Source organism: Sarcophilus harrisii, chromosome 5 (assembly GCF_902635505.1).
Source record: "Sarcophilus harrisii chromosome 5, mSarHar1.11, whole genome shotgun sequence".
Classification (NCBI taxonomy): domain Eukaryota; kingdom Metazoa; phylum Chordata; class Mammalia; order Dasyuromorphia; family Dasyuridae; genus Sarcophilus; species Sarcophilus harrisii.
The window spans coordinates 136,709,917-136,723,105 of NC_045430.1; the positions used below are offsets into that span (position 1 = coordinate 136,709,917).

The window sequence follows — 13,189 nt, forward strand, 5'->3', positions numbered from 1 at the left end:
TCCTCTGAATGGTGGTACTAGGAGTTTGTCTAAAGGCAGGTTTGTTGGTTTCCACAACATGTCTTTCTGCTTAACCCAGAATGATTTTCTTGAATTACATAGTGAACTTTCTAGCAAATTGGAGTTTAAATAAACATTTACTTGATTTTTCTGTAGGGAAAACCATTAGTCACAAAGAATTTTGAGACCTTTATTTATATCTTTCTGTTGTTACATAATAAAATAACTATTTGATTAGTTATGAATATTATGAGAATTACCAAAATTCATATTTGTGGCTTGAGTAGTTATATTTTCTTGTAATTTAATAATAAACATATGAGCAATTTTCAACTTTTTATCCATATGTAAGATATTCCTCTAAGAACTCATATTCTTTTATGTATCTGAAGAGTACATTTATTGACTCTTTTGACAAGTTTAATTATAATCCATAATGTATAGTTAACAATATAATATTACAATTATACATAATTGTAATTATATATGATTTTATAATTAGAAATTAAACTTTGAATTGATCATATTAATAAATTGCTAACAGAAATTTTAAATTTAGAAAAGTTTTTAATATTCTTTGCAAAAGGAGGATGGAAAGATAACTTGGAAATTTCATAGTTTGTTATTTCAATTATTCATTATTGCAATGGTTCACATCTTTTATTAGAATATCACCAACTATTAAATTCTTTAGACCCAAGCATTACAAGCTGAACAAATGCATATAAAGAACTGAAAATGAACACTATGATGATGGATTATCTAACTAAACAAGTTGTTTATCAGTATGTACTGATGATTTTTTTCCACCAATAAAACACTATCAATAGCATAAATAAGAAAAAAAATTGTTTGCTGTTGGGAATATATTTTACAGCAGCTATATTTTTCAACATCTTCATGTAAAAATGCACTCTGATTAAGACTTTTAATTTTTTATTTTGCTTTCTATGCCAATGTTTAAAAATATTTGTACATTTTTTAAAAATTTTGCAGCTGATACTTCTAATGAATTTTTATTTATATGGATGGTATTTGAATAGTTATTTTGTGTACTAAACAATAAAATAAATAATGTAATTAAAATTATAAATGAACTTGTAAATTCCTAAATGCAGATTTCAAAATATCAGTATCTTTTAAAATTGATTTTTGAATAATATTAATAATTTTCTTTACTCTTAAGGTTACACATGTTTTAACTATTTTGTCTTTTGGGATTTATAAACGTAATGTATTGTGAATAAGAAATGCCTTTTATATTAACATCTACATCTAGCAAGTTGCAGAAGCTAAAGTTTCAATCAATAAATTCACAGTTGCAACTAGAAGAATTATTTTTTAAAAATCCTCTAATACTATTGCTAATCCAGTTTCAAGAAATGCGAGTTCTGTTATCTTTGGTGAAACTAATCTACCGTTTTAAATATCTCACCAGGAGATATTTTCCTTCTAGATGGTCTAAATTTAATATGTTCTGTTTAATACTATTTATCATGGTCATGACCTCAGTGTCCATGGTAATCTTAAACAGCTTTTATTCTTTTCATGATTAGAATAGGAGGAGGAGGGGATAACTAATCAACAGTCAGTTCAAATATTCTCTTAATCAATGCTTATTCAATTGAATTCATCCACTTGATTTCTAATTCTTTTTTTCTTTATTTCTATGACTTATTAAGAGATCTTTCATGTCAGAGGGGAAAATGCATGGACAATGCAATTTTCTATTCAAAAAAGTGAAAAGAGTTTAGAAATATACTGTCCATTTGACTATTATAATAATTACTAATATATATTTAAGGAGTCATTGTTTTACTTTATTAAAGAATGACAAAATTAACTAAAATGACAAAAGTTTCCAAAGACATCAACAGACCAAGACTCAGAAATATACATATTTCTCTCTTAATGTTAAGAGTGAACCTCTAAAGAAAAAAATATATCATTCATTCAGCAATTTGTTATGCTTCAACTATATGAAGAGACCAGTTGGCCGGTATTGTGAGGATACAAAGATATTTAGTATCCATTTGACTTTTCTAGTAATGGCAGGCACATCTCTATAAAAGGCAGTGTTACTGGTTTTTATGTCTTTTTCTAAACTTAAATCATGGTAAACTCTCTGAGAATATTGTTTCATCCCTGTCATCAAAGAAATTGTAAAATATTTTAAATACAAGTCAGAAATTACAAAATAAGTTAAAAATTTGATGTGATAGGTTTTTACTTACCAAGAATATTTGGGGAAAAACTGAGTTTTGAACATAGGGAGATTTCTCTTTCTTTTTGGTGATAACTTTTAACTCTTCATTTTCAACATTTGGAAATAGTTTTATTTTGGGTTTTTCTACAGAGGGCTGGATATGAATAAGATCAAATTTAATAGAAGAAGAGAAAGGAATAAATATTTAGCACTTACCATATATATGCATTGCACTGTAGTAACTACTTTTTACAAATATTATCTCAATTGCTTCTTACAATAAACTGGGAGCTATCTATTATCTTTATTCACATTTCATGGTTGAGGAAACCATGGGAAACATAAGTTAAATATTTTGCCCAGGTTTACATTTGAACTCAGGTCTTCCTGATGCCAGATTTCACGTGTATTCATTGCACGAATAGCTTGGTGTTTGGAAGCCAGATGGAAAAGTCTTATAATTCTTATCAGATTATAAAGCCTTTTCCTTAATCCCTTTCCATTGGTAAAATATTATCAGCTTCTGATGTTGAACCATATCAAGGATTTTTGTGGCATGGACTTTTTTTTTTCTAGTTCATCAGGAGCTATGGCTACTCTACATGTCGTGGTCTGACTTGTGTAGCAAATACTGCCTTTTATCTCTTATTCATAGTGTCTTGTAAATTTAGCTAAGCTATCTTGCCTGTCCATGGGTGACACTTAGTTGGCAACTGTTAGGGATAGCTGGCCCCTTCTCAGCAAGAGTTTCTTATCAGATGATGATCATGAGTGCTAGACTGGAATCAGAAATGGTAGTCAGTAGTGGAGGGATGCTGCCATGCATCTCCCATACCTATCTTTGTTGGAGACAACTGGTCAGCAGTTTTTGCTAGTGGTGATAAAGAAGCTGGGCTTCCATTTGGATTTTGGATTTCTCCTCCAAATATTAGTAATGGGACCTGTTCTTGAAACAGTCCTAATGAGATAGGGGACACCGCTATTCCCAAGACTTTGGGGTTCAAGGTTCTGGACTACTCCCATCATGGTCTGAGAGGAGATGGTGGCTAAGATGGTAGTGGTGATTCGCTTACTGGCCTTATGCTTCCTTCTGTCTCTCCAGGGTACCTTGTCTAGGAAGATGAAAACTAAGAAAAGACTCTTGGATCTGACAATCAAGAAGTCTTTGCTGACCTTTGAAAAAGCAGTTTAAGTCAAGTATTATAAAACTTAAATTGCACGGAAACAAATAGGGGCAGCTAAATTGCATAATAGATAAAATACCAGCCCTGAAGTCAGGAGGACCTGAATTCAAATCCAGCATCAAACAATTAACATTTACTAGTTGTGTGATCATGGGCAAGTAACTTAACTCCAGGAGCCTCATCAAAAAAAAAAAAAAAAAAAAAAAAAAATAGCAAAGAAATGGAACCTCTTCCTAACACTTCTAGCAATGTTTCATTTCTTGAACTGATTTGCTTTGTTATTTACTATCAGTAATACCTTACTTATGGAAATATATCATACCAACTATATCATACCAACCTTAAATGACTTTTAAAACAATAATTTAATATTAATAGAATGTTTTAATAATTTTAACATTATTAGAATAAAATTATGATTTTTACTTCCAAAGAGGACAACTTGAGTCAAGATTAAAATTCATGGAATTAAAATGCTCAATTTTATAATATATATTTTTCAGGAGGCAGAATGCAGTAAATCATTAAGGATACTTAGCTCAAATGTTTTAGAAAGCCCACAGCTAATATATGATATCCAGTGATACTAGGAAAATCATTTCCTGATAATACTACTGTAAATTCTACAGTGAGGATATTTCTGTAATATGATGAAATGATGTAGTAGCCTATGTGTGTTAGGATATTATTTCTGTCATCACCATGGTAATGTTTATAACTACCTTGAAAGTTAACTTTTGCATATAGCAAGATATGCTTAACAAGAAGAGCAAATACTTACTTTATACTTTAAAAAACCTTCCCAGTTCTCCTACAGAAGAATCTTGTTCACAAAGTTCATTTGGGTAAAAACAATAAAAGAATCAACATAAGAAAGGTAATAAATTAAAAATCATTTTAATAAGCACAAGAAAGGCCATGTAAGTAATCTAATCATAAAAGAAGTAGATGATATCATGTAGAGAGAAATTTAATAGACATCCCTTGAAGTAACTGTGTCACTCCTGGAATTTATCCCAATGTTTTATTATTCCTTAAGACCTTTGCACATTTCAACATCTGGCTGCATTACTCACTATATGTGATCTCATAATGTTTTGTGATTTGTATAGTACCATAGTACCATAAGTAACCTTGTATACTATCTCATAATGTTTTGTGATTTGTATAGTACCGTAAGTAACCTTGTATACTACCTCCAGTAGAGAGTGTATGGGACGTTCAGGAATACTAACGCTTCTGGGGACAGGGCTTGCTGAGCCTTGTTCAGAGATACTTATCTACCTTTTGGTGTTTACCTGGTACTGAACTCTCTACCTGTGGTTTTAAGAAGCAATATCATTCACAGAAGTCTCCCCTCTTTTTGATGTTTTTCTTATATATTTCCTCCTTGAAGATGCAAGGAATTTATATTTATCTACATGATCCTTTGGTTGACAGTCCACTAGTCTTTGAATTCTGAGGCAATCTATATTTGTCATGGAACCTTTTGTCATTCTGGTGGAATTTTTGAATGACTTCTCATAATGTTTTCAAAATCATGATTGGGTCATGCAAACCTCCAATAATATAGTGATTAGAATTTTTTTTCAGAAGATATTTTCCATGTTGAAATATTTCCACATTTAAATGTGTTATAGTTTGTTATTCTCAAATGAGGTATTTATAATGCACTTAATAATGTACTTGGCACATAAGAGGTGTTTAGTAAATGCTTGTTCTATTCCCTTTTCATTCTCTTTACAGGGGCAAAATTTATTGGAACTTTTCCCATACCTGACACATACAATCAAGATGATGATAAAATATATTTCTTCTTTCGTGAATCATCACAAGAAGGCAGTACCTCTGATAAGACTATATTATCTCGAGTTGGAAGAGTTTGTAAGGTAAGATATAATAAATTTGTTTACTTGGAACAATTTATGTGTTGTGCATAAGTAACATTTCATTTCCTTCATGCACTGAAAGAAAAAAAAGGCTTTGATTTTTGAGCTTTCTAAGGCTAGTATTCTACACAAATCTCACAAGCAGAAATCATTAAGACCCAACAGAAAAAAAATTAATTTAAATTTTTGAATTCATTCATTGAGTTCTAGAAGTCATCACTTTATCAATTAATCTTTGTTGCATCAGCCTAATACACTTATTAGTCCTCTAGATGTCTATAAGAATTAATGTCATTTCTAAGGGGTACCTAACAATTGAGCCTGAGGCATATCAATATTAGATTTGATTAAAATCTTGCCTATAAACATATATCTTTTCATTAGAATGCAAGCTTTTGAGGAAAGGATTTTTTTTTACTTTTTCTTTGTTTCCTCTTTATTTTTTTTAACTTGGTACCTGGCTCATAGTAAAGGCTTAATGTTTGTTGATTGATTGACTGATTAATACAGTGAAAAAGAAAAAAATATATATACCAAATTATAGTATCAAAATAAGGTTTTCTGGATTTTTGATGTAAAACCAAATTTTGAGAACAATGTGACAGAAGAAAGAATTACTTTTAATCTCTGGTAAAATTAATTATTTTTAAGTTTATGAATTAGATAAATGTCAATAGGAAATTTAGAACAGTATAAAATGCCCCCGCCTCCCTTTAAATAACTTTATGGAAAGAATAAATCTTCCATAGACATATATTTGTCTTCAGCAGTTCAAACTTTTTTTTAAAGCATATCTTACTGGCATTATCTTGGGTAAAATACAGATCCCTAGCATAAACTAAGTTGTTAATAAGTCATGCTTTCAAGTTAATAAACCCTCTAGAGGAGAGCTTACTTTGGTCTTATACAAACTTCATTTTCTTTTCCTAGAGCCTATGTGTTCTTTGTCTCAAATGTGTGCCCTGAGGCTTCTGGACACTTAAGAATAGGAATATTTAGCAGCATTGAACTGAAAGCTCTAATGAAAACTGTCTTTGGTTGAAGTCAGCTAGTCAGCACAGCTCATTCTTTACCTAGTACACATTGGCCACTGTTGCTCCTATCTCCCTTGGGGGACAGAATCTCAACAAAGGATCCTGACTCAGAACCTAGGAAATCATGGTTTACTTAATTGAAGCTAATTGCCCAGAGACAAGCAGCAGTTGGCTTAGAGATATTAGAAGGCTGATCCTTTACTAAAGTATGCTTAAATATCTCTTAAATTAATACTTTTAGGTTGACATTTATTTACATAGATCAGGAGGCAGCTTTATGTAGTGGAGAGGGCACTGGATTTAGATCCTAAATACCTGAATTCTATTGTTGGTTCTGTAATTAACTAGGTGGCTATGTAACTAGTGACCTTAGGATAGTCTCTTTAATCATTTCCTCATCTGTCAAATAAGGAAGAGGGGGTGTTTAAGTAGATAATCTCTAATATATCTTTCAATGTTAAAATATACATCTTGTGTTAAAAGTTTGTATGTATGCATAATTTGCAACCATTAGGAAGAACTTTGAATAGTCTAGTAACTTTCAGTTACTAAATTCAGGATTTACCAGACAACCAGACAACAATTTTGAGAAATTCAGGTTTTCAATTCTTAGCTCTTGATTTGGCAAATAAATTTTTTTTAAAAAAGGAAGAAGTCATTTTAAATTAATAAGACTTATTCATGGAATAACACAAAGAGTGGTAGCCCCCAAAGTCAGGAGCACCAGAGTTTAAATCTTACTTTTGATACAAATGAATTTTGATACACAGTGACTCAGGACAAATTATTTAAGCTCCCTTTACTTTAGATAACTTTCTAAGATCATAAATTGCAATGGAAGTGCCAATCTGCATTGGTAGTAGGAGCTTCTTCATTAGAGAATTCTTTATGCCAATAAAATTACAGGTCCAGGATCTCAAAAAACTTAGCATAGTTCCTGGCACATAGTAGGCATTTAAAATGTTTATTGATTAATTGATTATTTTTATTTTAAAAAATAACATTTTCTTCACTGGTTCAGATGCTATAAATTAAATTCAGGGGTAGAATCTTTTCAAAATGTTGATTTTTTTTAAAAAAAACTTTTACATAAGAGAAACTAGATGTTAATTTCATTTTTATATGGAACTTTCAGATGAAGTTACTCCCACCAATGCAAAAGAGCCACATTTTCCACAATTTACTTAGAGTGTTACCTTGCCACAATGGTGTTAAACTAAAATAGAGATGGGAATCATGCATCTATGCATAAAGATCTCTCTGTCTTGCTTTTGGGGTTAGCTTTAAAAATGTAATTATATTTTGTTATATTTTTATTTATGCTGCTAAATATTTTCAAATTGAATTTTAATCTGGAAGAGGCTATACTCATGTGTATTGTAAGCTGCAAAAATTGTAGCCTGTGAATTTCATAGGGCTGGCCTAAAGAACTGACATATTAATATATATATATATATATATATATATATATATATAAGTCATGTGAAACTATATTATCACATCTTTTTAAATGTTTGGATTAAAAAATGCAATTGGTTTGTTAAAATATGAACTAATAAATATAGAAATATTTTTAGAAGAATTGCATAGTTTTAATCTTTATTGGATTGCTTACCTTCTTGGGGAGGGGAAGATAGAGGAAGAAGGGAGAAAAATTTGGAACACAAGGTTTTGCAAAGGAGAATGTTGAAAACTATCTTTGCATGTATTTGAAAAAATAAAATACTATAGACCTTAGAGAAAAAAAGTATGTCCTAAATCTTTCATGTCTCCAATCTCAGTTTATTCAAAGTAAAATTAAAAAAAGTAATGTGTGTCTCAATGAACAACAACTTTTCATTGTTACTAAGAAAAGAGACCACACAGCTAGATTTTGACTTGCACTTGTCTGAGCAACAAAAGCTACTGAATAGCAAGATCAAATAAGATTTGATGGTTGAATTTACTTTTCTTAAAATAACATACAGACCCACACACAGCACACCTAATTGGAATTGTTTAAACTGCTTTGTTTTGGGGACACTAAGTATATATATCTCTTCTCAACTCACTTCAAGAAACTCCTCTGAAGAATACAGGAATTTCTCATTATAAATTACATTCATAGTTCAACTGAATACTAAATGTAGGTTATATGTGTTGTCTTTACATTCCTTTAATTTCAATGCACTTTAGCTGTCTTTTAAACTTTAATGATTTAGTGATAAATTGTGGCAGGTGTGAGGTATGTTTGCTTAGAACTGGAGGCTTTTTTTTGTTCAAACAGAAAACTTTTAAAGCTATTTGAGTTTGTCTACAAAGTTCTCTTGTCTCAATTGATGGAGACGCTGAAGATACCACATGCTTTATTCAGTTACTAATGAAACTATTCTCAGTTCAAAAAAATATGTAACTATATTTTCTGCAAATTTAGTCACCCTAACAACATTCTTTTTTATCTAATTAAATTGAAAAATTATAATTATAATACATAAGCTGAATCACAGAATATCAGTGACAGAAAAGATATCATTAAGTATCTAGTCCAATCTCGTTTTTTTGTTTTGTTTTGTTTTGTTTTTTAATGTTACTTGTAATATTCTTGGAGTAAGTAAGGAGCTCCCAGAAAGGAAAACCCTTCCACTAACTCTTAACACAAATGCAGTTATAAACTATTTTGCAATCTAGGATCTTAGAGTCTTCCTGACTTCAAATCGTGTATTTCTTGCCTAATGCTACCTCTATACTACAGTATTCTGAAAAAAGAATCTATTATATTAGTCTAAAAATAGGCCATCCAGCCAATTGATTGTAACAATTATATAAATTTTAAAAGTAATTTTCTCATTGCCAGAATAAAAAAAAATTATTGACTAATAAATAGAATTAATATATTAATTATAGGTGTGTCTACCTATAAGTCAATAATTATAATTAAAAGTTTTAATAGTGTACAATTTAGAATCACAAAATACTATTGATATTTTTCATTTATAGCATATTTGAATAATCAAAAGTATTACACTATTTCATATATAATTTTATTTAATGTATGGCCCCTCAATTTCATAATTAATTACTATTATGATTTCCACTGCCCATTAGTAAAGCAATATACTCAAGTTAATTTTGTCCAAAATTATATGGTATCCTTACTCAGGTTTTCTTATTTTTTCATATTGTAGTGTTTTTATGCCAATAAAAGCACTAAGAGATATATATTTTTATTACTACTCAAAAAGATGCATGTCTATATTAAAAATGTAAAAATGTTGTCTATTTTTTCCTTATTGTTTTCTCTAGAATAAATTTAAAATTCAAAAAGTCTGGATAAATATTTTTAAATGTTTTAAAATTTTTTTTCCTTTTTTTTTAATTAAACCTTTTTATTTTCAAAATATATGCATGGGCAATTTTTCAACCTTAACCCTTGCAAAACCTTGTGTTACAATTTCCTCCCTTTTCCCCATTCCATCCTCTAGATGACGAGTAAAAAAATGTTAAACATGGTAGAAATAAATGTTAAATCCAATATATGCATACCTGTTTATACAGTTATCTTGCTGAACAAGAAAAATCAAATCAAACAAAAAAAAATGAGAAAAAAATAAAATGCAAGTGAACAACAACAAAAAGAGTGAAAATGCTATGTTGTGAACCACACTTAGTTCCCCCAGTCCTCTCTCTGGGTATAGATGGCTCTCTTCATCATAAAATCAATGGAACTAGTCTGAATCCTCTCATTGTTAAGAAGAGCCACATCTGTCAGAATTAATCATTGTATAATCTTGTTGCCGTGTATAATGATCTCTTGGTTCTGCTCATTTTACTAAGCATCAGTTCATGTAAATCTCTCCAGACCTCTCTGAAATCATCCTGCTGATCATCTCTTAAAAAACAATAATATTCCATAACATTAATATACCCTAATTTATTCAGCCTTTCTCCAAATGGTGGGCATCCGCTTAGTTTGCAGTTTCTTGCCACTACAAAAAGGACTGCCACAAACATTTTTGTACATGTACATCCTTTCTTTAAGATCTCTTTGGAATATAAGCCCAATAGAAACAATGCTGGATCAAAGGGTATGCACAGTTTGATAACTCTTTAGGAGTAATTACAAATTGCTCTCCAGAATGGTTGAATCTATTCACAACTCCACCCTGATACATTGTCCCTTTTTTCCCACATCCCCTCCAGCGTTCATCATTATCTTTTCCTGCCATTTTACCAATCTAAGAGGTGTGTAGTGGTATCTCAAGAGTTGTCTTAATTTGCATTTCTCTGATCAATAGTGATTTAGAGCACTTTTCAAATTGCTAGAAATAGTTTCAATTTTTTCATCTGAAAATTATAAGTTCATATCCCTTGGCCATTTATCAATTGGAAAATGGCTTGAATTTTTATAAATTTGAGTCAGTTCTCTATGTATTTTTGAAATGAGGCCTTTAGAATCCTTGAATGTAAATTTTTTTTCCAGTTTATTGCTTCCCTTCTAATCTTGTCTGTATTAGTTTTGTTTATATAAAACCTTTTTGACTTAATATAATCAAAATTATCTATTTTGTGATCCATAACGATCTCCAGTTCTTCTTTGGTCACAAATTCCTTTCTCCTCCACAGATCTGAGAGGTAAATTATCCTATGTTCTTCTAATTTGTTTATAATATCACTCTTTATGTCTAGATAATGAACCCATCTTTTTTTTTTATTTAATAGCCTTTTATTTACAGGTTATATGCATGGGTAACTTTACAGCATTAACAATTGCCAAACCTCTTGTTCCAATTTTTCACCTCTTACCCCCCACCCCCTCCCCCAGATGGCAGGATGACCAGTAGATGTTAAATACATTAAAATATAAATTAGATACACAATAAGTATACATGACCAAAACATTATTTTGCTGTACAAAAAGAATCAGACTCTGAAATATTGTACAATTAGCTTGTGAAGGAAATCAAAAATGCAGGTGGGCATAAATATAAGGATTGGGAATTCAATGTAATGGTTTTTAGTCATCTCCCAAAGTTCTTTCGCTGGGTGTAGCTGGTTCAGTTCATTACTGCTCCATTGGAAATGATGTGGTTGATCGCATTGCTGAGGATGGCCAGGTCCATCAGAACTGGTCATCATATAGTATTGTCATTGAAGTATATAATGATCTCCTGGTCCTGCTCATTTCACTCAGCATCAGTTCGTGTAAGTCTCTCCAGGCCTTTCTGAAATCATCCTGTTGGTCATTTCTTACAGAACAGTAATATCATGAACCCATTTTAACCTTATATTGGTATGCAGTGTTAGGTGTCAGTCAATGCCTAGTTTATGCCATATTGATTTCCAATTTTTCCAGCAGTTTTTGTTAAATGGTGAGTTCTTATCCCCAAAACTGGGGTCTAAAAGACTTATTTTAACTTTTAAAATCTATGTGTTTTGAATTAAAGTGTGATGTAAATACACTTCTATTAATAAATACTAGCATACTTTAATGCACGTGCAAGTATTTCCTCTTGAAGTTTAATTGCAATCCATCCATCCCTTCTCATCTGGTGCAATCTAGTCTATTTCCACCTATTTATCCTTGGCAGTATTATGTACTCTTACTTTAGGGGAGGCATTTCTCTCAAAATTACCTGAGCACTATAAGAATTTATGAGCTGTGGATCTTTGCTTTTGCCACATGACAGGTCCAGTTTATATTTCTGCTATGCTTCTATTTAGATGATACTTTTGGTATTACTGTTGTTCCATGCTACCTTGGTAATAAGGAGGAAATAGTTTTATACTACTATGCATTTTCCATTGTCTTTTGGCGGTGGAAATTCTATAACAACTGTATTGTTTTATATACTTTATGTATTAAACATTAGAAGAATATTTGTACTGAAACAATCAGGCTTTTTATGGAGAAATTTGGGTTTATTAGAAGTATTACTCAATTTCCCAAATGCAGTCTAGCTTCACTTTCTCCTACTCAATTTTGGGTCCAGCTTACTGGACATCAGCAGTGACTCTCCAGAATCTTTCTACTGAGAAATCACTTCTGAGGATTGTCAAACTAATTGCATATTGTAGCCTGGACAATAGTTTTTTTTTTTTTTTTTCATTTACTTAGGTTTTTAGGTTCTTGTTTTGTTTTGTTTTGTTTTCTGATAGGACAAACTCTTTGGACTAACTACAGATTAAATTTAGAAATCCTGGAAGTGTACAACAGTTTAATACTATCAACACAATGCAAAGAAGATTATCTTTATATAGGTCAGAATCTAAAAAATATTTGACTGTAAACTATTTTAAGATAACTGTCTTTGAATTTAGATTGTGTCAAACATCTTCTATGACAGTGGGAAACACAAGAAGTATATTTTGCTGCTTTATGCTTCACTTGATAAACCTATTCAGAGAAATGATAAATACAATTAGTTTTGTGGTTGTGTTTTCAAAGATTCTTCTCTGATTTTGATATATGAATAAAACCAAATTATCAGAAGAGAGACTTTAAGGTATCATTTTGTATTAACAGATTTATTTTTATAATCAACAAAAAAAAAATCAGCAAAATGAAAATGTGTATAAATGTGATAAAGACCTCATTTCCAAAATATATAGAGAATTAATTCAAATTTATAAGAAACCAAGCCATTCTCCAATTGATAAATGATCAAAGGATATGAACAGACAATTTTCAGAAGAAATTGAAACTCTTTGTAGTCATATGAAAAGGTGCTCCAAATCACTATTGATCAGAGAAAGACAAATTAAGACAACTCTGAGATACCACTACACACCTCTCAGATTGGCTAAGATGACAGGAAAAGATAATGATGAATGTTGGAGGGGATGTGGGAAAACTGGGACACTGATACATTGTTGGTGGAATTGTGAACAAATCCAACC

At 30.8% G+C, this 13,189-nt stretch overlaps 1 protein-coding gene across 1 annotated transcript in view; it reads left to right on the forward strand.

Moving 5' to 3' along the window:
- SEMA3D (semaphorin 3D) overlaps positions 1-13,189 on the forward strand; it is a 224,726-nt gene that overhangs the window by 145,433 nt on the left and 66,104 nt on the right. Inside the window, exon 8 of the mRNA XM_031938642.1 lies at positions 5,137-5,279. Within this exon, the coding sequence (XP_031794502.1) occupies positions 5,137-5,279 (143 nt within the window). The remainder of the gene's footprint in view (positions 1-5,136; positions 5,280-13,189) is intronic.